The 27,880-nt window shown below is 39.8% G+C and overlaps 1 protein-coding gene across 1 annotated transcript; it reads right to left on the bottom strand.

Moving 5' to 3' along the window:
* Positions 1-23,511: 23,511 nt before the first annotated feature.
* On the bottom strand, positions 23,512-24,881 carry CH25H (cholesterol 25-hydroxylase; the record flags this gene model as incomplete). Its single annotated transcript, XM_080347539.1, has 1 exon — positions 23,512-24,881. Exon 1 carries the CDS (start codon positions 24,334-24,336, stop codon positions 23,512-23,514), a length of 825 nt encoding a protein of 274 aa, XP_080203665.1. The 5' UTR covers positions 24,337-24,881.
* Positions 24,882-27,880: the final 2,999 nt, after the last annotated feature.

The following is a 27,880-nucleotide window of genomic DNA, read 5'->3' as shown; positions in this document are numbered from 1 at the left end:
AAAAAATTACTAAATAAAACTATTTGTACTATTGGAAAAAAAAAAAACAAACAAACCACAAACAAAAAACCAAAAAGTGCATTTCTGTTTAAATAAATTTGTTTCCAAAAGCTAGAATCATTTCACATGCATAAGGTCAAAACAGAAAAAACAGAATGGAAAGGGGAAAAAGCAGTTTCAGCTACATTTTTACATATTCTGTGTAACCTAGACTGAAAACAAGGGAGGCATCTGGAGTTGGTGAGATGCCTTTGAAGCTGGCAACCAGTATAATTACATCAGTCACACTTTGCCTGTGGTGTCGTCCTACAAGATGTAAGGTTTAAACCCCTGGAGACAGATTAGGGTTGCAGCCATGAGATCCACAAGCACTGTTTACCACAGGAATTCTTTCAAATTCCTGCCCCTCAAGCCTCACTTCTATTTCCCAATCTGCTCTTCTCAGACCTAATTACCTAGTGGTAATTAACTGGTAGATGAAAAGCTGGGCATGAGCCATCAATGTGCACTTACAATGCAGAAAGCAAATTGTATCTTGAGGTGCATCACAAGTAGCATGGCCAGCAGGTTGAGGGAAGTGATTCTGTGCCTCTACTCCTCTCTGGTGAGACCCCACCTTGAGTCCTGCGTACAGCACTGGAGCCCTCAGTATAGCACAGACGTGGACCTCTTGGAGAAGGTTCAGAGGAGGGCCATGAAAGTGATCAGAGGCCTGGAACACCTCTCCTGTAAACGCCATTAGAAAGTACAGACTGCAAACTAACAATTTTCTTAGATTCTTCATTGCTACAGTGTTTTCATATAATAAAAGCATATAAAATATATTCATCTAGCTAAGAGACTATATATTGAGCTTTTCGACAGCAGTCAAATGGCTTTGCTAACTTCAAAGCTGACCCTAGCAATTCTAAATCATTTTCCCTTGGAAGAAGCAGCATTTGAAACAGCAAGTGTGGTCTGCCATTTTCAATTTCTAGACTGCCAAGGACCCCCCATTCATGGCCACTCTCCCCTGTTGCCATCAGTGAGGGGAAGTGCAGCTGGTAAGGGCCTGCATCCTCCCTCTTCATGACCAATGCATATGACCTGCAGCAAACTGCTGACAGCCTACAGCCAGTGGTCCTGCAAAAGGATGGGAGTGTTGCCTGAAAGAAGCATGCATAAGTGGAACAGGGGAGGAACAGAGAACAGTTTTGACTTGTAGTCTCTATGGATGACCACCTATATGCGATACTCTATTTGACTCATCTGCAATGGCAACAGCCTAAGACCAGAAAGGCATTGAGGTATGCCAAGTACTGGTCACTTCTCCAAGATACAGGCCTGTCTTCCATATGTGGAATCTTTATTGTGACACAAGTGGGTGGCATTTTTGTACAATGCAAGGCAAAAAGGAAATGTAACAGTATACACGTCAGAATTGAAGTATACATTAACCAAGATTAAAGCTCAAACCTTTTGGAGGTGATTCATTCAAATCCATGTTCTGAAGAGTTTCACTGATCTTGAGTTCCCTGAGCTACCTGGAGCTCTCCAAGAGTTGTCTACATCTCTGTGTACATAGGAGCTAAGGTTTTTCTGTCTGCTTGCCTGAGATTGGAAAGTTTGCTTCCACACACTGATGACCACAGATCTCACCACAACACTGTCCTCAATTACAATCCTGACCTTCCCCCCTCCCAGAGCCTATTAACACTATAACTAACCTATTAAACAACAAACCCAGAACCTATTAACACTAAAAAAATAACACTAATATCAAGGGAAAATATTGAGCTCGACTACAGCTTATATATTCCACAATGCAGGACAAGGAAGCAGAGAACATTTACATTGCCAAGGCAGCCCATATCATATGCTGTGCTTCCCAAGGTGTTCTGATGCCAAAGTGCAAACACGAACCATGCAGAGTTGTGTTTACCACAGAGGGGCACTAGGTTGTGAAATTCCACTCATGAAATAACCATGTTTCACAGTTTTGTACTGTGGACTATCTGCAAGGGTAGGCAAGAAGAATTTTTTGACACAAATATTCTACTGGGAAATTTTTGTCAAAAAAAAAAAATCTCCTACAGCTGAAAACCATAGCAGGAAATATAACATAAAAGCAGTACAGTCAGTGAGTACTCTAGGCAGGGTAAAACCAAAAAGAAGAAACGGCTTAGATGTAGTTTTATGTGCTATACCTGCCAAAGTTCCCACACTGGGTTTCGTGTGTTTATGCTCATATTTTCCTTCAAAAGGTATTTTCTCCTTTCACTGTAAAAGAAGCTACACTGTCATCAGAGGAAACCAACCAGACAGTATTTTTTCTATAGTCAAGCTTATTCTAAGGTCAAACTGAAAAAAAAAAAAAAAACAACAAAAAACACCAAGCAAAAACTACACTGATAGTTTGGCTCTGTAATTTCTCCCCTTCTGCTTATAATAAAATCAGATAACGCAAAGTTTCACTGTTCCTTGTAGTTGCTGAGCTGACAAAAGTCAAAGTCTCTAGTTGGGTATGTGCCAATCTCTACAGCAAATTACCTATATCGTGGTTTGTGTGAATTTTTCAGGGAACAGTGTTAAACATGTCTAAATATATTTAAACATGTTCTTCAATTTTTTTTTATACTTTAATGTTAGTCTTTACCATTGTAAGCTGCTTCCCATCTATATTTTTAATTTTGTAGCTTTGTATTTTTGTGCATTGTTCTGCATGGGAACTGAACCCTCTCAAAAATCTGATCTGATCAAAATTCAACCTTTGTTATGTGCTTTGCACTTAATGAGACTACCTCATCATCATTAAGCAAAAATTATACACTCTGGGTCTAATTCTGATCAGTAAAAAAATTCCAACTGCGAAATCAAGTTCAGACTCAGAAGGTTAAATGAAACCAGATCCCCCAGCTACAGGGAGGGCAACCGTCTGTCCCTACTTACCAGCCACTCAGAAATGGCAGGCAAGGGGAATCACCCATGGGACTGCCTAAATTGTGCTCATGTCATTGCCCTAATGAGCTCTCATCTCCAGCACAGGAAAGGAGGAAATATGCTGCCTTATTTTGTTCCCCCATGACATCGCACTTCCTTGCATTGTGACTGAACTAACCCACATGTCATCCAGAGATGGCAGCCACCTCCTGTGGCTGCTGAATTCAGGGCTATGAGGAACCAGTTGTCTGACTGGCATCTGTGTGCCAGATGAGGGGGGAAAAAAAAAAAAATTAGTTTCAGCTCACCTGTGGGTGAGTAGATGGTTTTGACTTTATCCCATTACAACTCACATGTGCTGCTAGCTCATGAATAGGTCTGCCTACAAAGCCAGACTTCCATTGCCAGACTTTCGCACAGGTCATAGAAGAGATTTTCTCATATGGGAGAACTTGGAAACTGCAGTGTAAAAATCCCAGCAGTACAGGCATCTGGTTATATTTCCAACTGTCACAGCTCTAGAAATTTCTAGTCCATCTGGCAAACAAACAAACAAACAAATGTGCAAATCCATTTAGAAAGTGAAAAAAAACTTCCAGGCCTACAAGACCTACTTCTGTGCTTTTACTAAACCAAATATTCTTAGAATTTAACACTTAGATTTTAAAACATTGAAAAAAAAAAATAAATGTTTAATAAAATCACAGTAATTGACTCTAAATGAAAACCAAGGATAGATGTAATTTCCTCTCATGTATGTGGTGGAGATGATACTGAGTATTCCAAAACCTGAGGCAGACAGTCTGCTTAAAGCAAGAGACAAGAGACTTCCCTCCAAGTTTCCTGCAGAACAGACAAGGTTTCCTGTCACCCTTGCTAAAGAGAAACTGAGCCTTGTTAGGGTCATTGCATCATTCAGCACTGATTCATCTTAGCTTTCACCACATTCTGTAATGCACTGGTATCTGACAAACTACAAATAACCTAAAGAACATTTTAGTGTTCTAATCACTTTCACCCTCATTATATTTGCCCAGATCAAACTCAGGGAAACAAAATGTGATAGAACTAATCCTTAAAGAACCACCACCTTTACTCCTGCAAGTGATAGTTCTGCACTGCAAACATCACATCCCCATTTTTAGAACTCAAGGATACATGAAAGTACATTTAATTTTCTCTTTGTTCATTACTAAGCACCAGATGCTCCATTGATGTTCAGAACTTTCTGTCTTATGATTTCCACTGTTTTCTCTAAACTCTTGTCTAACACTCCATGATCTCTGCTTATCTCTTCCACCTGCCTTTCACTTTTCTCAGTGGAAAAAAAAATGAAACACATGTAACAAAATTAGCCTCCTCCTATATATTAAGTCATTGCCATTCGCTATATTCCTATGAGTCAGTATTTTTAACCACAGTCTAGTTTCAGCAGATTTGACCTTTTGTCTACCTTCCTTCCATCCCTTGTTCATTTTTCTTTATGTACAAGGCACACCCTGATATCCATTTCCTATCTTCTACCTCTAAGTGTTGTTATTTGGTCTCATAATTTTACCAGACAACTTAGAAAGATTCTAAAAGTTTGTTGATAAGTTGCAATCTAATGTACATAAAACTTTTTTCTTTTTTTTTTTTTTAAACTGAAAAGGCTGTTAATGTACAATGGAAAAGGGAAATGAGTTAAAAGGCAGACTCCTAATAAAACCCTCTAAGAAACTGCCATGCCAATGAACTGTAATGCACACCATGGGCAAGACTGTTCAATAAAGAGCTATAAAAAAACTCCTGTAAAATAAGAGCTGCAATACAACTGTTTACTTTTATCCAGACATGCTTTACTTTTAATTGAAATCAAGCCCCTGTTTTTCCACTGTGTGCTTTTCAGAGTTGGCAGCCACTTCCCCAACTAACCCCATGTAAACAATCCAACTCATCAGTCATACATTAGATGTCACAGAAAATGTTTGCTGCCACATTACAAACTGGCAGCTTCAAAAAAACTAACTAGAACAAATACATTAATTAATGGACTTGTGCTTTTGACAACAAAGAGAAGAAACTCTCACTAAGTATCTCACCAAATAGCTGGTTTAAGCTCAAAAAATAATGAAGGGGCTATTGTGAAAGAAATAATGAAGTTCAGATGTGTTGCAAAGTATTCTTAAAATAATAATAATAATATTAGTATATTTGCATCACCAATAAAGCTTCTAATTCCTCTTATTCTCCTACCTCCTCACTTGAAGCTATGAGTTTTGTCTAATCAAAACCAAGGGAAGAGACTTGGAGGCTGGTTCCTCTTTGAGTCTTCAGGATCAACCCACAGCTAAATCACAACAGTTCTTTCTGTCTAAGACATTTCCTACCCCAGCCAGCCAGCCAAAAATCCTATCCATGTTCTCATCAAATGAAGTATTGCAAAATCCTTTTGTTGGGAGTTACCAAAGCACACTTTTGCCCTGCTCCAAACCAACTTGAAAGTAGCTGTAAAAATCAGCTTTCTCATGTTTTCTCCATCACATCCTTTCATTGTTGGTCCCAGTGGTACCACATGAAATCAAAGCTCTTTATCTTCCCTTTCAAAGCCTTTGACATTTCTGCATATTATCCATCTGTACAGAAAGATTATTTCCCAGCACCAGTCAACCTATTTATCACCACTGTTTGTTTCAGGAAGACACCTCTTGCAAAAACTCACACTTGCAAGGAGCTCCCACTAAACAAATGCAAAAGCATTTGACTATCCTTTCTCAAGGATACGCAATGCCTTTTGCTATGGTACATAGATGAGAGTGGTGACAAAAATTGCCTTCCTATCTCCTTCCAACTGCTTGGACCTTCCTGTTACTCCATGTTCTACACTCAGTGCAGACACTGTATTGGAGGAGGGATGAGAGGAGAAGGGAGGATGTGGTATGTACCATATATTTACACAGTTTCAGCCATTACAGAGGTCATTATCCACAGGCACAATTCCTAGGCAGTATGATAATAAACAAACAGCAACAACAAGCAAAGACAGGCTTCTTGATCCAGGCTGTGAGCACTGAATCCCTCTCTAGCACAGTGCAGATATCACATACTCTCGTGAGCTGTTCTCCTTCCAGCCCAGTTCCCTGAAAAGGCCATTCCCAGTGTCCCCAGCATCCAGCCCTACCTGGCTCTCACAGCCCTGCTCCCACCCATCGCATGGGAGCAGACCAGGCTCCCTGGGCAGCTGGGAACTTGGAGCAGACCCCTGCACTGATGTGTCCCAGGTGCTGTCAGGGCCTCTTCCCAGCTGAGTGGGTGTCAGGAGCTCCAGCACTTACAGTGAAGAAGCACAAGCATGGCGACAGACCCTGCAAAATGATTCACAGCTCCCCAATAAGCACTCTCCTATTGGGATGATGGCATTCCCTGCCATACACACACTCTGCTGACAGGCTGCAAACAAGTTCACAGGGTCAGCGATCCTGCAGCAGATGCTGCAGAATGGTAACTGGCAGAGCTACATCACCAAAAAGGAGAAGAGTGGTGCCACTGCATCACATCGCAATGAAAGCAGGGACAAGGGTGTCAGAACTCTTCTTGGAGAGCACTGCCAGCCAGTTTTGTAACTTCATGAACAACTTTGCCAAGGTTAAAAAAAAAAAGTTCATTTACCTGCCAGCAGAAAGCAACATAAGAGCCTCTGCACTTGAGAGAGGGTCCTGCTGGGGTTCTTTGCTGCTCTTCCAACTGTGTAAGCTGAGCAATGGCAAGGGTGAGCAACACTGGGAATCAGCAGAGAACTGGAGAAAACTGAGAAGCTGCCCGTCTCCCCTAGGGAATGGCAGTGCCTGGCATGGACCAGCACTAAGCTGGCTGGCTCAGGCTGCTCTGGAAACAGAGGAAACCACATAATTCTGGAGGCTGACAGGGACTCCTGGAGATCACCTCGTCCAACCTCCTGCTCACAGCAGGGCTAGCTTCAAACAGCACCCACAGACCTCAGGAAGTTCTTGTCTCTGTGCTGGCCTCAGACAGCTCATGGGTTTTTAGGGCCTGAGCTGAAGACAAATGTCTGTAGTAACAGAAACAAAAGGTGGCTTGAGCCAGGCTGAACACACTATTGGAATGCCCATAGTACCATAATCAAAGGGACTGGAGATACCTTCACCATATATGCACATATGTCCTCCGCCCTTATGCTTTCTCTTAATCTTCAGCCAGTGCAGTTCACCATCTGCTGGAAGGCCAAGCAGCCTCTTCATTTGTCTGCAAGAATAAAAGGACCAAGAGCCATTTGCTCAATGAAGACATTGTGTCCCAGACTTCTTGATTATCTATACAGCTTGTGAAGGAACTGGGGCGGGGGAGTACATAAAAACCTTTGGTATGGGAAGCATTTGAGTTGACATTCAAATAAAAACAGCTTTGCTCTATTAGACTTTCTGCCACCAGAAGCAATTGTATCAGTCAGAATTTGAATACACCCTGACTTAGATTTTCAGAAGCCCATAAAAACGGTTGTCCCAATCCACTTTCACGGGTATGTACTGATTCACTTAGGATTTGCTGTTCTATTTGTTGAAAAATAAAATATATTTTTTTTAAATCAACGTATAAAGACAGTGGGCTGATAATTGAATTTTGGGTGAAGATGCAAATTATCTGGCCAGGGAGTGAGAGCAGTAGGATTTTTTCCCCAAGAAAAGTCTGGGAATTTCTCTCATGTCACTGAGTATGAGCAAGATAGAGGATCGATCCAACGAAGTCAGTTAATTTCCTGGTCCTGCTGCTATGTTTATTATTAGCCAGAATCAACAGATATTTGGACAATGAGTCATCTCATACTCATTATCAGTAATATTTTGGTTTTCTTTGTAAGTATTCTAAGCTTACCTGGAAAGCAGAGCACAATGGGAACATTACAGGAATCTTCTGCTGCTTCCTTTGTGAAGTTACCTGGCAGACTCGAGTCTTGTGCTAGACTTCTGTTATCTTACAGTGATTTATGTAACAATACATAAGTGAGGAGCCATAAAAAGCCATATTTCTCATAAAATGAAGATTTAAAAGCGTCAAAAGTTTTCTCCAAGAAGTGTTCTGTCAGAGTTTTGTGGTGGCAAGGAATTGAGCTATCTTTAGTGAAGAGGGCGAGATTATGGTGCTGGTCTACTTTCTTTGACAATTTTTCAGTATCCTCTTTTAAGTTTTTAAGATATAAAAGGAATGTTTCTAATTAAACTGAGACAACAGGGAAGACATCTCTAACCTCTAAGTGAGAAAATACTTCTATAAGCAGTAAAAAATTACTCACCCTTGCAACCTACTTTCAATTGCCTTCTTGTGGGTGTCCATGTCATAATGGCAAGTTATCTTAGGCAGTTTAGCAGTAAGCAGTTGTAACTGGCTGTTACAAGCCTCCTCTCCCAGCCTCACTGGTGATTCAGTAGCTCACCTTAAGCCATCTTCCTCCTCCTCCATAAGTCACATCCTACAGCCATGTTATTCCAACCTTCTTTCCTTCTGCACTCTGCTCAGTTTCACTGCCAGTTCATTGTTTCCTTTGCTTTCACATGCCCCATGCCTCAGCTGGTTTTCCAAATCACAATAATCCATTACGATTTTGTCATCTTCTTCCCTAAGGAAAATGGTAGCATCTAAGGCTCCTAAATCTTGTTCACAGAAGCTTGCCTTTTAAGGGAGAGGTTCGCTTTGTAAAGAAAATAAAAGACAATAGTGACAATAATGCCGGTACTCACTGCCTTTCTTCAGTCTCACATTCAACATGTCTTCAAAAGTTGTGGAGCATCATTAGGAATCTCAGCTCTGATTCTGGCCATGCTTTTTGCAAAAAGCAGTGTCCCAGGCTCCTGAATTCTATGTGACTTTTAAGTTCTTTGAAATACAGGCCACCCTCCCCTTCAACCCATTTCCAAGAGGCTGAGAATCTACATGTCTTCAATCCAGCTCTGCCCAGCATGTTACTGGGAGTTTCTTTGATCAGTTTTGCCCTCATTCATGCAATGCATAGATATTATGCTGTTCATTAGAGAAGAACAGAGTTCAACAAAAGAGCATTGTAAACCAAACTCCTACAAGATTTAATGGCTTCTTCAGTAAAGAACTTCTTCAGTAAAGAACTACTTCAGTTTTAATTCTGAATTATATGTGATATTTTCTATGGGATCTAGTACCTACGGATATGGCTCCTGTCAAGTCAGAAGACATGTAATTAGAGCAGATTGAGCAAGCATGAATGAAATTACTTTTTATGAGGCAAAATAGTTCTTTGGTATAAAAAAAGCCACTGGAATTAGGGTAAAAAACAAATCAAACCAAACCAAAACAAACAAAAAGCAACAACACAAAAAACAAAACTGAAAAACAACAACAAAACAAAACAGAGTGTATGTAAAACAAACACACCAGGCATGACTTAGCTGCAAAATGCAGAATGATCAACTGCATTTAGGAACGGCAGGATGCAGGTTTTAACTCTCACCATTAGAAAAAAGAAGCAATAATTAGAGGCTTTGCTCCTAGATAATCACCAAACCCCATATAAGTCTCAAGTAAAATGAGAGATCAGTGGTAGGAATATCATTATTTTCAACATCTGGTTTATGTAAATTCAACACACAAACTGTGCACAGCACCCTTAAAGTAGACTGCATTTTTCATTCCACATGATATCAAATCATCCATCCAAATAATTTAAAAGATTAAAATATTAAATAAACTATAATACACACTGTCCGTAGCCCAGGTAGGAAGAGCTTTTCATTAATGAGGTTATTAGACAAAATATACATAATAATATGCAGAAAATAGAGGTCTTTTTTTTCAGAATAAAACTAAACTGTAAATTGCTGAAAAGATACATATTTGGATTGCTAACAACATCTAGGAAATTTATGTTCTTTTTGCTGGGACTAAAAATCAAATTTTATAGTAACACATTTTTATGATTCCTTTCCATTTCTCAAAATTGAATTATTTTATTTCTGTTTTGAAATTAAGCTAATGATTTTGAACTAATATAAAACTTTAAAATACCAAGAAACAGATAATGTAAATTTCCTTCTAAAAACTGAAAGAAAAATACCCTACTTGGTTTGATTCCAAATGACTGTTTTTCCAAGTGAGACAATTAAAGTCACAGAAAGCTCTGATTTTTCTCTGATGCACATGGCTGTTTCTGGACAGCTCTGCACATCTGTGCACCCCCCATCATGTGGCTCCTCTGAAGAAGGGAGACCATGCTCTGCCCCTGCGGAGGCAGGTGGGGACAGCAGAGCACTGTGCTGTGTTCCAGCCTCCAACCTGTCCCCTTTGTCAGCCCCTCTACTTGCTGTCACACTGTGTCCTGCAGAGCCGCCATGAGTTATGGCTACACCACGCTGTGGGTTCTGGAAGGACATGGGAATTTGAGATTAGAAACAGCAGATATTAAGGAGGAGAACGAGAGTTTGAGGACAGAGGAGTAAGAGTCTGTGGAACTGGCCATTAAGGAGCAATGTGGAGATGGTACAGGAAAATGTTACAGGGTGAAATAAGATAAAACAAAGAGGACAAAAAACCCCAAAAAGTCATTTTAAGCAAGTACTTTTTAAATCAAGTGCCAGGGCTTTGCATCCCAATGAGGTCATAATGTTCAGTATCTGTTTTCATTTCAGAATTAGTTTTATCTAAATGTAATTTAACTAGTTCTAATTTGTTGCAGAATATTTGCGTGTCATTAAGCTGATAGTCCCAGTATTGCCCAGCTTTATTCACAGAACCGTAGAATGGTTTGGGTTGGAAGGGACTTTAAAGATCATCTAGTTCTACCCCCCCGCGCCATGAGAAGGGACACCTTTCACTAGACCAGGTTGCTCAAAGCCCTGTCCAACCTGGCCTTGAACACTTTCAGGGCTGAGGCATCCACAACTTCCCTGGGAAACCTGTTCCAGTGCCTCACCACCCTCATAGTGAAGATTTTCTTCCTAATATCTAATATAAATTTACGCTCTTTCAGTTTAAAGCCATTATACCTTGTTCTGTCATTACATGCCCTTGTAAAAAGTCCCTCTCCTAGTGGGCTCATTCTCTTAGCTCTCAGCTCACCTGAGAGGGAAAGGAGCAGGGAAACAGCCTCTCTATTTCTGCAGCCCTTGTAAAAAGAGGTCAAACTGGATGCTAAGCATATTTTGTGCTCATGCTGCAGCTTCACTGTCTAGAGAAAGCCGGTCCATCACTAGAAGCTGATAATTTCCAAGTTTCTTTCTTCTCAGTCTTTCATCCAGACTGGTTAGTTTTCCTACATAATCATAGGAGAAAAAACAAAACAAAACAAAACAAAAAACCAAAACAGTCTTCATTACAATTCTAGACCATCACATCATCAGCAATGCTCAACCATCTTCGAATTTGAATCCACCCTTTCCATTCCACCTGTGGCCGGCCTGCAAATTGTACAGTCAAATACATGGAGACAATAACAGTCATACATCTACATCTATGCAGAATATGTTCAACAGAAGTTTAGCATCTATGTTGCTCTTTATTTCCTTAGAGATCAGGAATGAACATTGTAAATTAAATGAAGTCCAGTCACCTAACAGCCTTAGTGCAGTTTGTAACTTTCCTCAGTTGTTCAGATCTCCAAGAAAATCTTTAAATTATCCTAATTTCCAGAAAAAAAAAAGTTCCAAAAAATCATAACCTATCCATTCAATTAAAAAGTAAATATTCATGGGCAAGACTTTTTTGTTTTCTAAACAAGGCTCACAATAGATAAAAATAAGACTCCCAAAATCCTGACAGATTAAATACTTTGACACACATTATCATATTGTCCTCAGTGTGCAATTAGAAGAGTTGTGAACTACCATCAATTCTGACTATTGATGGTCTCTCAATTTTCATTCCCTTAAAAGGAGGTTCAGTAATAAAGTTAACCAAGAACCAGAAAGCTTTTAGAGGCAAAACCAGAACTGCAGAGTGGTATGACATCACAGAAAAGATGGGGGGAAAACAACCTACCCAGGAGAGGATAAGTGAGAACTATACAAAAATATCCATATTCAACACAGAGTAATTCTCCTTGCTGTAAAGACAGAAACAGTTAATCTTACCCAGTGTTTAGACTAGTAATTTCTGTAGATTTTACTGTACTACCTTCACATTGCAGTCTGAGGCTAACAAGATTTCATGTGGACAAGAAACTCCCCCTTTACCACAAGAAAAATTCCAGTCTTTCTGTCCTTAAAGACTGTTATTCCCCTTTTGTACCACAAAGTTGAGAAAACCCCAGAAAACATTTCAGATCCTTGAACTTTTGAGTAAGCATTTTTTCCCCCTTGCAGATTCAGATGTTAGTTTCAGCCTACAGGAAAAATTACTAAAGTCTTTATCAGCACTTCCTGGGTTTTTGGAAGGGATATTTAATCTTCATCCTGGCATCCTGCAAACCAAAACCAAGCTTCTACATGGGAGAAATAATTAATGCACACCCAGGTTGGTTCTGTTGGGTTTTTTTGTGTTTGTTTTTTTCTTTCCATTCTTTCTATTCCAGAACTTACATCAGCCAGGATGACATGATGCAATATCTACTATGATAATAATGATGATAATGCAATATCTGCAGGTAAGGGCCAATACATTCAGGGTATTGCTCAAGCAAAGTGAGGACAGCTTGTTTCAACAGATCTCCAAAAAAGGAAGCACTTTTGGAACTGGTAGCACAATGTTCTAGCCAGATGTCATTTGCTCAAGTTGACAGCAAAATGCTAAAACGAAACTGAATTATAAAAAAAAAATAAAATAAAAAAAGGAAAGAAAAACAAAACCAAACCCTGGAGCACTTAATTTTCAGACATGCTCCATGGCTGCTTCTTTCTCTGATGGATGCAGGGATGTACTAAGCTATATAGGGGCACAAGGAAGGGGTGTATGGAAGAAGAGCTGGAACTACCCTGTCCAAGGAGACTGGGGATGCAGAACTAGGACAATAGCTGAGCTGGATGAGGCTAGAGCTGTCTTTGCTAGGGGGCATGATTCACAGATAATTGAAGATCAGGTGTGGAAGGGAGTATACAGCGTGGATTGCTACAGTCAGAGAGACTGGAGGCCAGAGTACATAGTCTGGGACAGACCAATCTATTTGGATCTACCAGACAGTCACATATAAGAAGAAAAAGTCAGATGACCTGAATGTACACACACTTTCCTGACTAGTCTACTCAGTTTTTAAAGACATAAAAACGATTTTCTAATTCTAGGAAAATTCTTCATAGTGATATCATCTCCATTTAATGTGGAATACCTTTCTTCTCAGAAAAAGCTAGTTAATTTGCTGATTAATGTCTACTACCAGAATTTATATTTATTTATATATTTTTTTATATAATTATTTATATATTTATTTATATTTTACATTACTGTAATGCAATCTTGGGTCTTAAACTCATCTAAACCAGATAAATTAAAAGATAAGTTGTCCTGGTTTCAGCTGGAATAAGGTTAATTTTCTTCCTAGTAGCTGGTATAGTGCTGTTCTTTGGATTTAGTATGAGAAGAATGTTGATAATGCACTTATGTTTTAGTTGCTGCCAGGCAATATTTATACCAAGTCAAGGACTTTCCAGGCAGAAGGCTGCAGGTGCACAAGAAGTTAAGAAGGGACACAGCCAGGGTGGCTGACCCAAATTGTCTAAAGGGACATTACATACCATATGATGTCACACTTGGTGCAAAAACTGGGAGAAGAAGGAAGGAGAGAGTGTTCCGAGTGATGGCATTTGTCTTCCCAAGTAACCACTACATGTGATGGAATCTGGCTTTTTTGGAGGTGGCTGAACACTTGCCTGCCAATGGGAAGTAATGAATTAATTCACTGGTTTGCTTTGCTTTTACTCTACATATTAAACCAGCTTTACCTCAACCCACACATTTTTTCACTTTCAACTTCTGCCATTCTATAGCAAAACTTCACTACACTTATCAGTCCTAAATTAATGTGGGCTCTCAGGTTCAGAGAAATTTTTCCTTCATTAACTTCTAGAGACTTTGGAACTTGGTTTTAAGAGAGATATTATTTAGTCAAGGTTGAAGCTACTTTTCTCAGTGAATGTCAGGTAAACTGCAAATCTCCTGCTGTTTTTAGCCACTAAAAACACTACTGATCTTTATGGTCATGTTTCTGTCTCATTCTGCCATTTGTGTGTTTTGAGAGGTTAAGCATCTCTAGGCATACTGTTTCCTTATTTTTTTTCCCTCCTGTTTTCTTAAATCAGCTCCATATTTGTAATTAAGCCTCACTGGTTGAGCTTCTTTTTAGGCAGTGTATTCCTACTCTGAAAACATCAGAATTTTTGAAGATTAATAGCAAATATATTAAAACATTCAAGGCCATTGTACCTATCAGGCATTACATTATCTGAGTTAGCTAATTCAAACAGGTTACTGTGAAGCGCGAGCCAAAATAAGAGACACAGCGGTATAGTTTTACCAACTGCCAGTCCTCTTGTTGCAATGAAAGTTAAAGATAAGAAGATTCCTGTCATAAAAGACTCCTGGTACTATAATACATCCAAAATACTTCCAGAAATAAATACGAATAGGTGCTCAGTATGCACAGAATGTCTGCCATAGACAGACACCCTAGAATTCACTCGGTGCTTCCCACCACTTGCTTGTCCATGTGGTCAGTCTGCCACCATTCCCTCTCCTACAGGACCATCTCTTGCAAGAGCTGCTCTCCCTTTCTGCAAGGAGGGGCCACAGCTTTGCAGTTCCACTTCTTGTGAAGAAGGCTGACACTGCTGAGCCCATCTTTAGCTCTTTTATGCAAAACTTTTCAGTCTGGATCACAAGTTGACTCCCTGATTTTGTCATATTTATCTTGACCCTTTCCAATGAAAAAAAAAAGAGAGTGACACTTCAGATCAAAGAAACTACATGCAAGTTGTAAATTCTTGTTTCCTGTAAATTAATGTTGCCATGAGTTACACACTACAATCTCAAAAAACACAGAACCTCTGCTAGGTCCTCCCTGATGCAGCAGTATCTCCAGCTACCTCCAGGCTTTCTGTACTGTCCCATGAAATCCTCAGTCCTCTCCCATATCCCCAAGGCTCACCTGCCCCCCACACACACTGCAACATCCTGCATTTATCTCATTTGACTTTTAGCTAAGGAGCAGATAGTGCAGGCTGCAACTAATCCAGAGCTGCACATTCATGCAGGGGCCAGCGGATTGCTTTCACACGGAGTGAACCAGGGTTGGTTCCTCCCTGTTTCCTTCTAATCTGGTAAATAAAATTATGTCAATATCCCTGGCGTCTACCCAGCTAGTGTTTTTCATAAAATGTAGGATCACTTAGTATCTTTGGGACCTCTCCTGGTTTGTCCAGTTCTGCTGAGTTGTGTAACAAGTCCACAAGTTACTGGAATATCCTGACAGACGCTGCAATTGTGTAACTGTTGTTTTCTTCTGAAAATGAGTAAAAACTGACACTATCACTACCACAAAAGTTTCAGCTGTCTTGTTCTCACATGTCTTGACTCACATGTCGTGAAAACCCTTAGATTGCTCCCAAGACTGAGCATATGTGTCCACATCTACCGACAGTGCTTCCCTAGAGCCCTTTGTGGAAAAGTTTACCTCTATCAAACCATCAGCCACAACTCTGGTTTGCTGTCGTCTTCAGCTTTCTTACACCATACCTTAAATACCACAATTTTGTTTATATGTGTTATATATGCCAATACCAAAACAGGCAATGGGGTTTTATTTATGTATATGTATTACAATTATATATATTTAGAGAGAGAAAGCGAATGGATATATATGCACTATCATGAGCTACATCACATATTGCTGGACAATCCCCAGAAGTGCCATGTGTCCATTACTAATAATCTGATCCTGGAATTCCCACCCAGGCAGAATGAAAATACAGTTCTTCCCTGGAAGCCACTGGTAAAGGTAGTTAGAATAAACACCAGTTACCTTTGTGTGACTCATGTCCAAACCTTGCTTTGGATTCTAGAATACATTTTTTCTATGCTACTGTCAGGAATTTTTGCATTAAAAGGCAGAAATAGTGCAAGTACACAGCTGTAACTACCAAATTCTTAGAAAACCCTTCAACAGGACTGGATTTTAAACTTTTGGTAAGGTGTACTGCAACAAACAAAATGAGCTTCTAAATCCCTCTCCTTGCCACAGCCAGCTAGAAGCTTAGCCAGTGCTACATCTACATTAAACAATCAAGATTTGTAATAACATCACTGGGAAATAAATAAAGCCCCATTACTTGTTTTGTTTGTGTATTAGTGCTTTGTAGATAAAACACACCCATCAATACTTTCAGGTATCTGAAAAGACCAATTACTGCCAAATCAGACTTAGATGTTTTATTGAGAAAGTTTTGATTAAATACTTCTACCAAGGAAGTGAATACAGCTTTCACAAAATACGTATTATATATATCTTCACTATTACTTCACAACTTCACTGTAGCCACCAGAAACGTGTAGGTACCAAGAAAACTGTTTGGCATAGCGAGGTAAAGCATACAATTGAGCTTTTCTATTAAAACACTTGGGAGTAAAGGACTGAATATTTACTTTTCACTGCTATCATCATACTTTTTTTAGTTAAAACCCTCCTACAGTTATAAGTTCAGTTCTCATTTCTTACTCTCAAACCTAGTGGGAAAAATACATCAGCACACAGTGGATGAAGAACGTGTATATTTATGGTTTTTATTCTCCATTTTGCTCAGGGAATGCTAAGGTCTCAAAAGAAAGTTTGGCAGCAAGAAGCACGTGCTATAAGTATAATAATTTCTGAATGCAGAAGGTCCATGTTATGCCTGTAGCCGCCTGGAAGATTGCTTTCTACTCTGTGTTTGTAGAGCTCCTGGCATGCAGAATTCGGTCAGGGTTTCAAAATTATATTAATAATAGCATTTGTAATAGTGCTAACTGCAAATTACTAGGCTCTATCAGGACAGTTAAATTCTAGAAATTATACTGGTGCTATATGAGCACTAATTTATCCTATTATTCTATAATTGAGATGTCTGAGAGAAGAGCATGGAACCAATGAGCTAAAGCTCAATAGGCAAAGGAAATAAAACAGAGAATCAACTTGTTATGCTGATGGGACTGAGGGCATGTGCCTTTCCACATATTACATACTCTTTCATTATCTGTCCATAGCTTTCAGAGAAAAACAGTGCTCTTCTGCTAGCCATGCCAAGTGTGGAGGGAAGTTAAATTCCTTCTAAAAAACGGTTCAACTAAACAGATACAAATCTGACTCACAAAAGGAGAGGAAAAAAAAAAAAATGCATATAGCATATGGGCTCAACTATACAATTAATTTCCAAAAAGAAAAGGACACAGAGCCATGGAGTTTGGACCTAGGTTGAACAGTCATGGGAGGGGGGTTTTGGTTATAAACACAGCATTGGGATTTGCTAGAAAGCAGATAGAATATTACAGTAAACTATCAGTCATGGTACTTGTAAAAGAGGGTTGCTACATAAACTAATTGTCTGCCAGCCAGTTGCAAGCTAGTTATTTTGCTTCAGCTTTCTGGCTTAGGAAACACGCATGCTATGTAATACAAAACAGAGATGTCATAAACTAGAAAAGCAATTCCCCACAGGCAAGTCGCAAGAAACATCAGACACGGCTGAATCCAGGATGAACTGTGGCTGTGGGAACAGAGGAAAAATACTAGCTGGAAACAATCAACCCCACAGAAGAAGTAATTAAATATTCTTTTGCTTTCCTTACCACATTAGTAGCAGAGCTACCAAGCCATTACTCGCTCAAGACTCCAGCTTTGGGTTGGGCCTGGTCATGCTAGAATTGTTGCTGGTGAGAAACTTCAATGGCCTCAAACACTGCATCCTGCAGCTCTGCATCAGCATGGTCCTGCTGACCCAACAGTGTGGACCCACCAGAGCTGAGAAGGAGAGAAAAAGGGGTAGAGGCAAGTGCTTACCTCCTCAGACATGGTATTCCAGGACAGGTTGTGAGGAATGAGCCTCTGTTTGCAGGAGGACATGTGCATACAATGTATTCCAGGTTCTCAGCTGATGCAGGAACAAGGGAATGATCATTTGACTGCCTAAGTGAAAAAACACTGCAAACCTGGCAAAGCAGCTGGCAGTACTCAGCCAATTTTCTTAAGGGAGAAGGGTAAGCTGTCAGCAGCTGTTCAAGGAAAGTATTTTGGGGTGACCAGGAAAACAGAATATCAGTGGAGAACATAGGTAGGATTAAAAAAAAAAAAAAAAGGAGGACAGCTGGTAGGCATTTATTTGCTCAGCTGATTAGGCCACCTCTGAGCTTTCAGGTTTTGTAAGCTGCAAGCATCAGAGGACCATGTTTACACAGTATTATATCATTCCAGCCCTTAGCACCCATGTATTTCCCATGTTAATTTTTCTGGTTAGCTTGATAAATTTCATTGTGTCAGCTATTTAGACTAGTTCCAGAAGTTTTGTAAATAAATCTCTTAAAGGGGCTTTGTAATTACACAAAAGTGTTGTTTCTTAGGGGTGCTTCAAAGCTCCTACACAGCTGCTCTTAGCACCTGAAGATGTGTGTAAACAGCCTTACATCAATATAGTTTCTAGCAGTGCTTCTTCATATAATTTTGATAAAGAGGGTACATCTTGCTCACCTTTAAAACAGATTTTTTATAGCTTATCCTAGACTTTGGGCTACTTAATCACCTGAATTGTTTCCTGCTTAGTTCTGGGGACAAGTAAAAGTATCTGCCATCTAAACTCTCCCTGGAAGTATAGGCAACACATCTTTCCATATCCCTCCAAATCGCGTGTCTGTAGCATTGAAATTTCCCTCAACAGACTAAAACCAGAGTAGTCATGTTTCTGCCTGTGTGGCCTACATCCACCTTGGTATGTTCATTTTTTGGTTTTCTACATCTAAAACCTTTTGTCTCAAAACTGAGCATACTTGCAGACACATCAGTTTCCCTTTCTCCTCCCCCTGTCCATATCTACAGCCTTAATCATGGCAATCATTGCAATTTGGGGACAAGGTGGTTAGTAAGCTTTACAAAGCTTATTTTTAAAAAGAAGAAAGTCTGAAAAGGATTAAAAAAGATCATCATCTTTTTCTACAGCTAAAGGCTCCTCTGCATTAATTCTGATCCCTTTAAGGTCTGGAATGCTTGTGTTGGTTGGTTTGGGGGGTGTAAGGATTTTTTTCTGTGTCCTAAGCAACTTCAGATTTCCATAAATTAGAAACACATTTAAGTTTTGGAAAACAGTTGTTTGGCAGTTGTTTTTTATGAGCAAAACATACTGCAAACACAACTCCAGACTGTGCTATAAAGACCTTTAAGGTTGGATTGAACTGAGCAATGCAGGACCAGCCTAAATAGTCAAGCAAACCGGCACCTCAGCCAAGCCCAGCACAAAAAGACGGGTCTTAGATGCAGTTTACATGTAAATGTGGTAGTAGGCTTGTACTAATTAGTCTCTCAACAAAGGTCATCTGGGTATTAATCCAGGTGTGGTTTTGGTTTTTTTTTTATTTTGAAAGAGTCCAAGATGACTGATTTTTCCAGATACAGAACTGTAACTGGTTCCAAAACGGCTGCATGGATGTAGGCAGTTAATAGTGAAAGCTTCCTACTTGTGCATGAAAGCAAGAATAAGTAAAACTGCTGAAGTGACTGCTGAGACCACTAAAATAAAGCCAAATTAAAGTTATTCAGTCCTTCCAATAACATTGAGAGGCAAGGGATGACAACTAAGTGTTGTCATTACAAATTGCTTCAAAACTAGTTTAGAGATAGCACAGTCTGATAGCCCAAAGAGATGCTAGTTTTTCATTTAATCCAGATAATACACTATACTGAGTCACTAAATCCATTAATGACATATATTATTTTTTCAAATAATACAAAATCATAGCTGTAGACTGTCTTGTGCTTCCCCATTAAAATATTTGCATTTGATCAACATGAATAAGGAGAAAATCTTTTCCAGAAATGAATAGTGACTTATCATGGCTCCAAACTTCACAGGCTCTCTTGAAAGCACCTGAGGAGCAAGCACTATTTCCAGCAGCACTGATAATGCACTCACTAGGCAAAAACCTGTCCCTTTGCCGTGTTGTATAGTGTTACCTCAAAACTACCAAACCAACTATCGTTCAAAAGACTCACCCTAAGTTTCAAGAGAGGCACAGTATTAAATTGCCAGTGAGAAGTCAGGAACTCCTGCAATTTTTAAGATTAAACAAAGAGTTCAATATTTAACCATGTTTCTAAGAACTAAGATGCAGTTACAAAGAAACATGCATCAAATCTTATTTCTTTGACCTTTATTAAATCAGGATTTTTAGACATATAAAGTGGACAATAACAGCATAAAAAAATCTCATTTTATAGCTTCAAGGATCTCTGCAAACATCCTCTCTTTACTCACAAATTACAACAGATCAGCTTTTGGTAGATTGAATAGGAAGTCTGTGTGGTATACCACGTCACATTATGATGAGGAAGGAAGCCGGGAATTTTGGAACAGAAGAAAGAAAGTTGGTTTTGATTTTCTGACATAAACCCCTACAATAGAGTGTCATGCCGTTTCATTTGTCTGGTAAAGACTTGTGGTAAAGACCATGGGGAAACGCAAATATAGGAAGTGACATCTGTAAAATCCTGTTTTAAAATCTCAGCACCATCAATACACAGAACTTGCTGTGCTCTCACGCTCAGTGGTACAGTATATGCTGAACTTTCAATGAAAACAGGAAAAAAAAACCAACAACTTTTATTTGCTTTATCTTCAGTATGTGTTTTTGTCTGTTTTGCTTTTCATTGAATTGCAAAGGCCTGAAGTTACATGTTTGTCTGGGCTTCTGCTGATGAGTTTTTCTCATTCATACATCTAAAGTTATATTATAGTACGCTATTATGGAAAGAGCTTCCAAGTACACACAATATGCAGATGGTTTCAATCCCTCATGGTTTAGAGCCCAAGTTACCTTCAAAGCACTAGACAAACAGTGACAAGGTATGCTAGGATTGTGTCATGACAATGAAGTACCGATGCTTCTAGTATGGAATTCAAATAAGCCACTCCAGACTTGTACTAGTTGAATTTTCATTTGACAACTTTTGTTTGTTTGGAGTTTTTTTGGTATTCCAAGTTCATGCAATAATGAACCTTTAAACTGGGAATCCAAGTCTGATTGGCAAGAGATCCAGTACAGATACAACCTGGAGGAAATTCCATATCTGAGGAAATGGATTCTTGGTGTGTGTCTAAAGTCGTACAAACTTGTGAGGGAGAGAAGAGTAGGCAGGATCATCATGGAGTACATTGCCTTCTTCCAGTGTCGCTTTGATCATCCTCACTGCTGTTACACTGCGCCTTCAATACCAAATGAGACTGTCTCACTTGCCAAGAGCAAGCATAGTTTTGCCTGCATGTGACTAGGACTCTTTCTCCAGTAGTAAAGTATTTGTTGTATCAACACTTAAGCTTCACACAAAAAAGCAGAATAATCCCCAGGGGTTCAGCTACAACCTTTCTTGTGGGATTTGTTCATAAGCTTCCTATAGCAATATATTCAAGTACCAGTTAGCCTTAACTTTGCTTACTTAGAGAGCCAATGGTACCTGAAACAGACTGTGAAAGTCTGGTAAAGGTACAATATGTAGTTATAATACAAGGCATAATTGAAACAAGAGGTCACCCCTGTCAGACGCTCAGTATTTGCCAAGCTGAATTAAGTGGGATTTCTAGAACTGAGAGGGTAACTTTGGGATACCTCAAAATGACTAAACAGCTCAAAGAAATCTGAGCCTGTATTTTGCCTCCTGCATTTGGCAGGGAAAAAAAAAAAAAACAACAACAAAAAAAACAACCCAAACTTCCTTCTCTTTGTAGCACACCCCAAAATACTGAAGATTACAATAATCAGAAAGATTGGGAATTCGTTCTTTCTTTCAGCTGAATAGATGCAAGGCAAAAATTATAGTTTTGTATTCTTTTAAGCCTCAGTGTTTGCTCTCAGGATGTGTCATGTTCTTGCCACTGAAAAGAAGGGTTGCTCTACTGTGACATCCAGAGAGCAGAGGGAGAAGTTCAGCATTAAGATTGCAGCATTTCATACTGTTTATGAAGATATTTATGAAAATTATTTCCTGTTATCAAAAAGTTGCACTGTCCAAAAGTGCTGTTCCCTTTATAAGTTCACACTGTTGGAAATATGAAGAGTTCTCTCTTCTCTCGGACAAACAGCCTCTGTAAGGTCCTGCAACCCATAACATAATGACAGACATATTTCGATGATGATTCATAAGTGTTCATTACACACTCTCTACATTATTTGCACTTTCTCTGTTCACATCGCTATCCTGAGAATTTTATTAGTAATGCTGGATAGAAGATTATAAGCATTAAAATGTTACATAGTGGACATCAGAAGTCCATATGGATCTCTGCTGAATGAGACATGGAAGGCTTGCTTGTCTCTTTATGCTTTTTTTTTTTCCCAGTGTGGCTTCTGTGAGACTACAAGGCAATGTTTTGTATGTAACTCTTCTTCTAGCAACATGTAGGCATTTTGTTCTATGGTTTAGGGTCCTGAAAGCTTTCATTCTGTTCCTCTGAAATCTGCTTGAAATATTCCTTGCCAGGTCTTTGCATGCAAGTAATAACTAATTGAAGTGGTTGTGAAGGACCAACACTCCCTTTTATTGTGGGGCTGCTTAATGTTCTGCTCTCACACCATAAATTCAGTGAAAATTATTCAAGCTTCTCACAAATGTAATAATAACATTTCATTGTGGCTCTTTAAACTGCATTCTTCAATATTCTGTTTCTACAAAATGCAAAACTATTTAAAAATAACACATGATTCTGGAGAAAAAGTAAGTGGTTCACTTCTGAAATAACATAACAATATTTTAATAAGAAAAGTCTGAAACTCAAACTGCACTGATGCAAAAGGAATCACACCTGTTCCTAATATAAACAGAAGAATGAATAAAATGAAACAGAATATAATTTTAAAAGAATGGCCATGTTTATTTTCTATTAAAAGCAGACAGTACATCAAGGTTTAAAATATAAATATCAGAATTATTATTGCACAGTTAGCCAACTAGCTTTGTTTGGCAGCAACATTTTACAACACCACTGAGCAATAATATGCTCTGGCAGATTAAACTCCACAAAACCCATGGTGTGTATCTTTTCTGTTTACATCATAAATCATCCTACAACAGTAGGATAATTGTTCTGGTGTATGTATAAAACATCATACAGTAATACAATACATGCTTTATAAAAGCTGGAAAGAAGGAAAGAAGAGAGGATGTCTCTTAATGCTTCCCTTACACCTTTGACTCAAACAAATTTAAGCAACAGATATTTACCCTCCCATTTGCAGTCATTTAACAAAGGCAGTTCCAAGTATACATAAAAATACACATATATTAAGAGGATTTGTTATAAATAGCTATTGCTTTTATAGGCAGCTTCAAATATACAATCTTCACCATGTCTTTGCAAAATTAATGTCCCAGTTTAGTCTATAAAAAATTAAGAGTTTATCCACAGGTAAATATCTCTAATTAGAATGTGTCTCTGTGAATGTCCCAAAGACTTTGTCCCAGTGGGTGAAATAAGGAGCATAGTTCGATTTGAATTTCAGATGGTGGAGATCATGATGTGGTGCTCCTCCATACAAACCAAAAGGCACAAGTCGGTGAGTTGACCACGGAAGGTCGTATCCTGAATGGTCCTCCACTGACAACCAAATGTTTACAAGGAAGAAAATCATTTCTGTCAAAGGATGGCATCCGAGGAGCACTGGGTTGATAGCAGCAAAAAAACCCAGTGAGAGCAATTCCCATACACTGGAATACTGTGTAGTAAGAGCAAATGTTGACACATGCTTGTGATGGACCTTGTGGAAGGTCTTGTAGAGCCAAGGCACCTTGTGATGAAGCAAATGCCATAGGAAGTACTCAAAATCAAACAGAAACAGGCAAACACCTACTTCCAGCAGGACCTCAGGCAGCTCTGGAGCTATCACTGGTAGATTCATTGGTCGCCAGTACCAGTGGAGAAATGTCACTGGGAAGATCAAAACGACATGGTGATATGCACTTTGAATAATGCAAGGTACCATCATTCCAAGAGTTGGATAGTTCTGCGGCTGGATTTTGTATTTGCTCAAGTTTGGCAGTCTAGTGCTTAAAAAATCCAGCGCAATATATGGAAGACAGAACGCCATGTACGCTGTAAAAGAAAACAGCACTGGAAAAAACGGTGACTTGATCAATGGCTCCTTTGCTGTGACAAAGTCCCATAGAGGCTGCAGGAACAACCTGTCCCGCTGTCCATGCATCTCACAGCTGAGCAGCACGCTGTCTGGCAAGCTGCAGTTCATGCTGATGGCAGTCTGAGAGGTCTGTAAATCCCGCAAGCCTTTATCTTGCTCAGGGGAAAACTCCGCCCATCAGAAATCCTCCTTGCTTAGTCATATGTGGCTTTAAAGAGGAAGTTCCCTGTCCTGTTATACAGAAGTGGTCTAATGCATTACAATCTCAGAACAGGATAGCTGGCCAGGGCAGCCACTGGAGCTCTACAAGAGACTTGAAAAATAGGAAAAATGAGCAGAAATGCAGAAATCTACCACTGGAATTCAGAAAAAAAAAAAAAAAAAAAAAAAAAAAAAAGAAAGAAAGTAGGAACATTTTCCACTCTACTTTGTGCACACACTGGAAAAACTGCTGTCTCTTACTAATTTTAAACTGTGCTGTCCTTTGTTATCCTTTTGCATTTACAAATAAGGAAACACAACCTACCATTGAATTTTTAATGCAACTGCTACCAAAGATGTATGTGTACCTAAACCCTAGGTCTCACCTGTGGATATTTGATGGGTAGTGGATGTGTACAAACACACATTTTCTTAATTATAGCTTCAGTAGACAACAGGCTAAGTCAAAACCTTATGCTTCAAGTCTGAATGTGGTGGCTGTGACTTATCTCTGCCTACTTTTGAGGTCATGTTCTTCTTAATGCTCCTGTATCTACTTGACATGGCAAAATCCACCGGACTTGACTAGATACAAAACTGAGTCAACAACTTTTGAGGGATTAAATATCCCCTGGTTGCTGGAAAGAATACAAAGTAAAATCTTCTTATGCTTCCAGGCAGATAAATAGTGACAAACGTTGTTGCATTATTGCAATATTCACTACACATCTCAACAGTTCTTTGAGCAATATGATGTGGAAATAATCCTTTACCCAGGTATTGAACTAATTTATGTAATTAAGATCCACTGGTTAGACCTATGTCCTCTAAAAGATCTTCATTTGACGACAGGCAAGTGCAGAGCAGATAGAAGCTAGCAGGCTGGAGTCCTAATATTTCTAATTTGGTAAGAGTATTTTAGGGGTAAATGATGGAGGTTTCGATTTAACCATTAAGACATCACTTCTTTGTGCTTTTAGAAAAAGACAAAGCTTTGAACATTTAAGGAAAACAGAGCTGGCCATCAACTTCCTATGAACTCACCTCTTTTGTAGGTACAGCATTTATTCTAATATTGGAAATGAGCTCAACTTCCTGAATGACTTTATTAGCCTGTTCAGACGATTTTAGTTCTTTGCTATTCAGAAAAGAAATCTGATGGGGGAGACAGAATTTCCTTGCTTCTCAATATTTAAGAATTATTAATTAGCAGTGACCTTTTCTGAACTACACATGGACTTCTCCTAATACCTAGGCTTGCTTTCAATCTCAACTATTTTCTGTTCAAGAGATTCTGGTCTTAAGGAAGTGCAAATTTTGCTCTCTTCTCAGACTTCAAGGAGTTTACTGAAACAGTAACATTATCTGTGCTACTACTCAGGCAATCAGAAGTTATTTGTTAGAGACAAGTATGGGATGGCCTTCAAAGACTCTACCTGTTACATAGCAATTTTAGAAATAGATTGATATTTTCTGCATCTGTGAGAATGTTCTGTTTAACTCAATTAATTCAGACCATCGAATGTAGTGAAACTAAAAGCCAGTGAGATACACTAATTTAATGGATGAGCATCTATATGCAAGAGCTTCATTTCAGTCTTCAGATTGTATTTTATCCTGACCTCCATTTCACAATAAGGACATGAAAAAAGCATTTGTAACTCAATCACCATTTGAGTCTGAAAGTATTCTTGTAAGAGATTATTTTTGTTGAATTGTGTAGTTACCTCCCAGAGGTGATATGTGATTCTCTATTTTGTTTGAATTATGCAGTGACTGAATTTATTCTATAATGTATTCCAAATCTGCCTAAAGGAAGATTGACAGAAATTCCTCAGCTGCCCTAAGGACACTCCTCTGACTAATCCCTACTAGCCATATGAAGTCTCTAGAAGTTTTAGAACCACTGCTGCCTATAAGCTAAAATTTAAAGAATAGGCATTTTGCCTGCAGATTAGGTCATTGAAAAATATTCTTAACTCCCTTAAGTATAAATAGCAGAATTCTGCAGTCTTGTTACTAGTATATCCTGCAACATAAAGCCCAAGTAAGGTGCAAGGCAAGCAGAACTTACCTCAGAGCCGGGTGCTGCCCAGGTCACCAGCACAGCCCATCTGCTGGGGCTCTGGAGGGTGGGTTCTGCCAGCAAGGCTCACCCCAGCTGGGCACTGCACCTCGCTCAGCAAGAGGGTATGCTCAGAAAAAGGAATCCTCATGCATCAGAGAGGGCAAACCCTTAATCTCCAGACACTGAGTTCCAGCTGTTTGGCTTAGCCACCAAAAAGCACTTATCACATATTTCCGCTCCGCTAACTTAGGTTTCTTTGCCAGCTCAAGGTACAATGTGAAGAAAAGACAAAGTACATGCAAATCCTTTCTGTGCTTAATTCAGTAATACAACCTCAGCTTTTTTGCTCAGCTTACATTGCTGCCAAACTTCCCCATGTGTTACAAGACTCTAAACGGGTCTCTCAAAAAATCAAGACTCCTGCTACAGAGTTGAAGGGCACATAGTTTGGAATGAGGCCCTGCAAAGGGTCTTAAATAGATTCCACATGAGCACAAAATGCAAGTACCTACCCGAGGCTGCGCTGTTAGGTACAAGCTATAAGGTAAACAGCAAAACACCGAGGGGGTAGGAAAATGAGGAAAAGTTTAGCTGGAGGAAAAACCAGGATCAACATACTGAAACTAATGTCACAGCAGCAGAGGCAAAATTTCTTATTCCCTCCTCCTCTTCTCCCCCTCTCTATGGTAGGATTACTGTTGTACCAGCGACAGGGCAACATCCCAGTATGTGCTGAGCCTTCTGCCGGATAAAGGGTGCTGGGGAAGAGGGCTGGTCACCAGTTCAGGACAGTAGCAGGGAAGCATCATAGTGACCAGAGCAAAGGCAGGCAGAGCCAGTCACTCCTCTCACTTTAAGATAAATTGTTACCATGCTGGAAAAACCGCCGTGGACCCGAGGTGCTCACCCCCACTCACCTGTCCCGGCCGTTCCCGGTGCCGGCGGCCGCTCCGCGGGGTGCGGGTCCCGCCGAGTCCGCGCTCCCCCCGCGCCGGCGCCAGCGGCCTCTCCGCGGGCAACAGCGCCCCCCGGCGGAGAGACCCCGCCAGCTGCTGCTGCTGCCGCTGCCGCTGCCGCTGCCGCCGCTGCCGCCGCTGCCGCCGCCGCCGCCGCCTCGGCCTCTGCTGCTAGAACGGCGTTCGGAGCCAGCGCTGGCTCCCTGTCAGCGCCACCGCTACCGGGAGCATCTCCTAGGCTTTGTTATAGTTTTCAGGGGTAACAAAACACACGCTGTTTTGCAGCGGGACAAAGACTTGGTAGACACTGATCTGCCACAGGCCTTGCAGGTGTAACCTTGTGTTTAGGTGTACTGAGGTTGAAACTCAGGGTCTGAATTAAAAGAAAGGACATGAGACTTTACTCCCCACTGTGGAATAATTAGTG

Source organism: Nesoenas mayeri (genome assembly GCF_963082525.1).
Source record: "Nesoenas mayeri genome assembly, chromosome: 7".
Classification (NCBI taxonomy): Eukaryota; Metazoa; Chordata; class Aves; order Columbiformes; family Columbidae; genus Nesoenas; species Nesoenas mayeri.
Note: the sequence above shows the minus strand (reverse complement) of the source record. Positions and strands in the feature narration are given on the sequence as shown.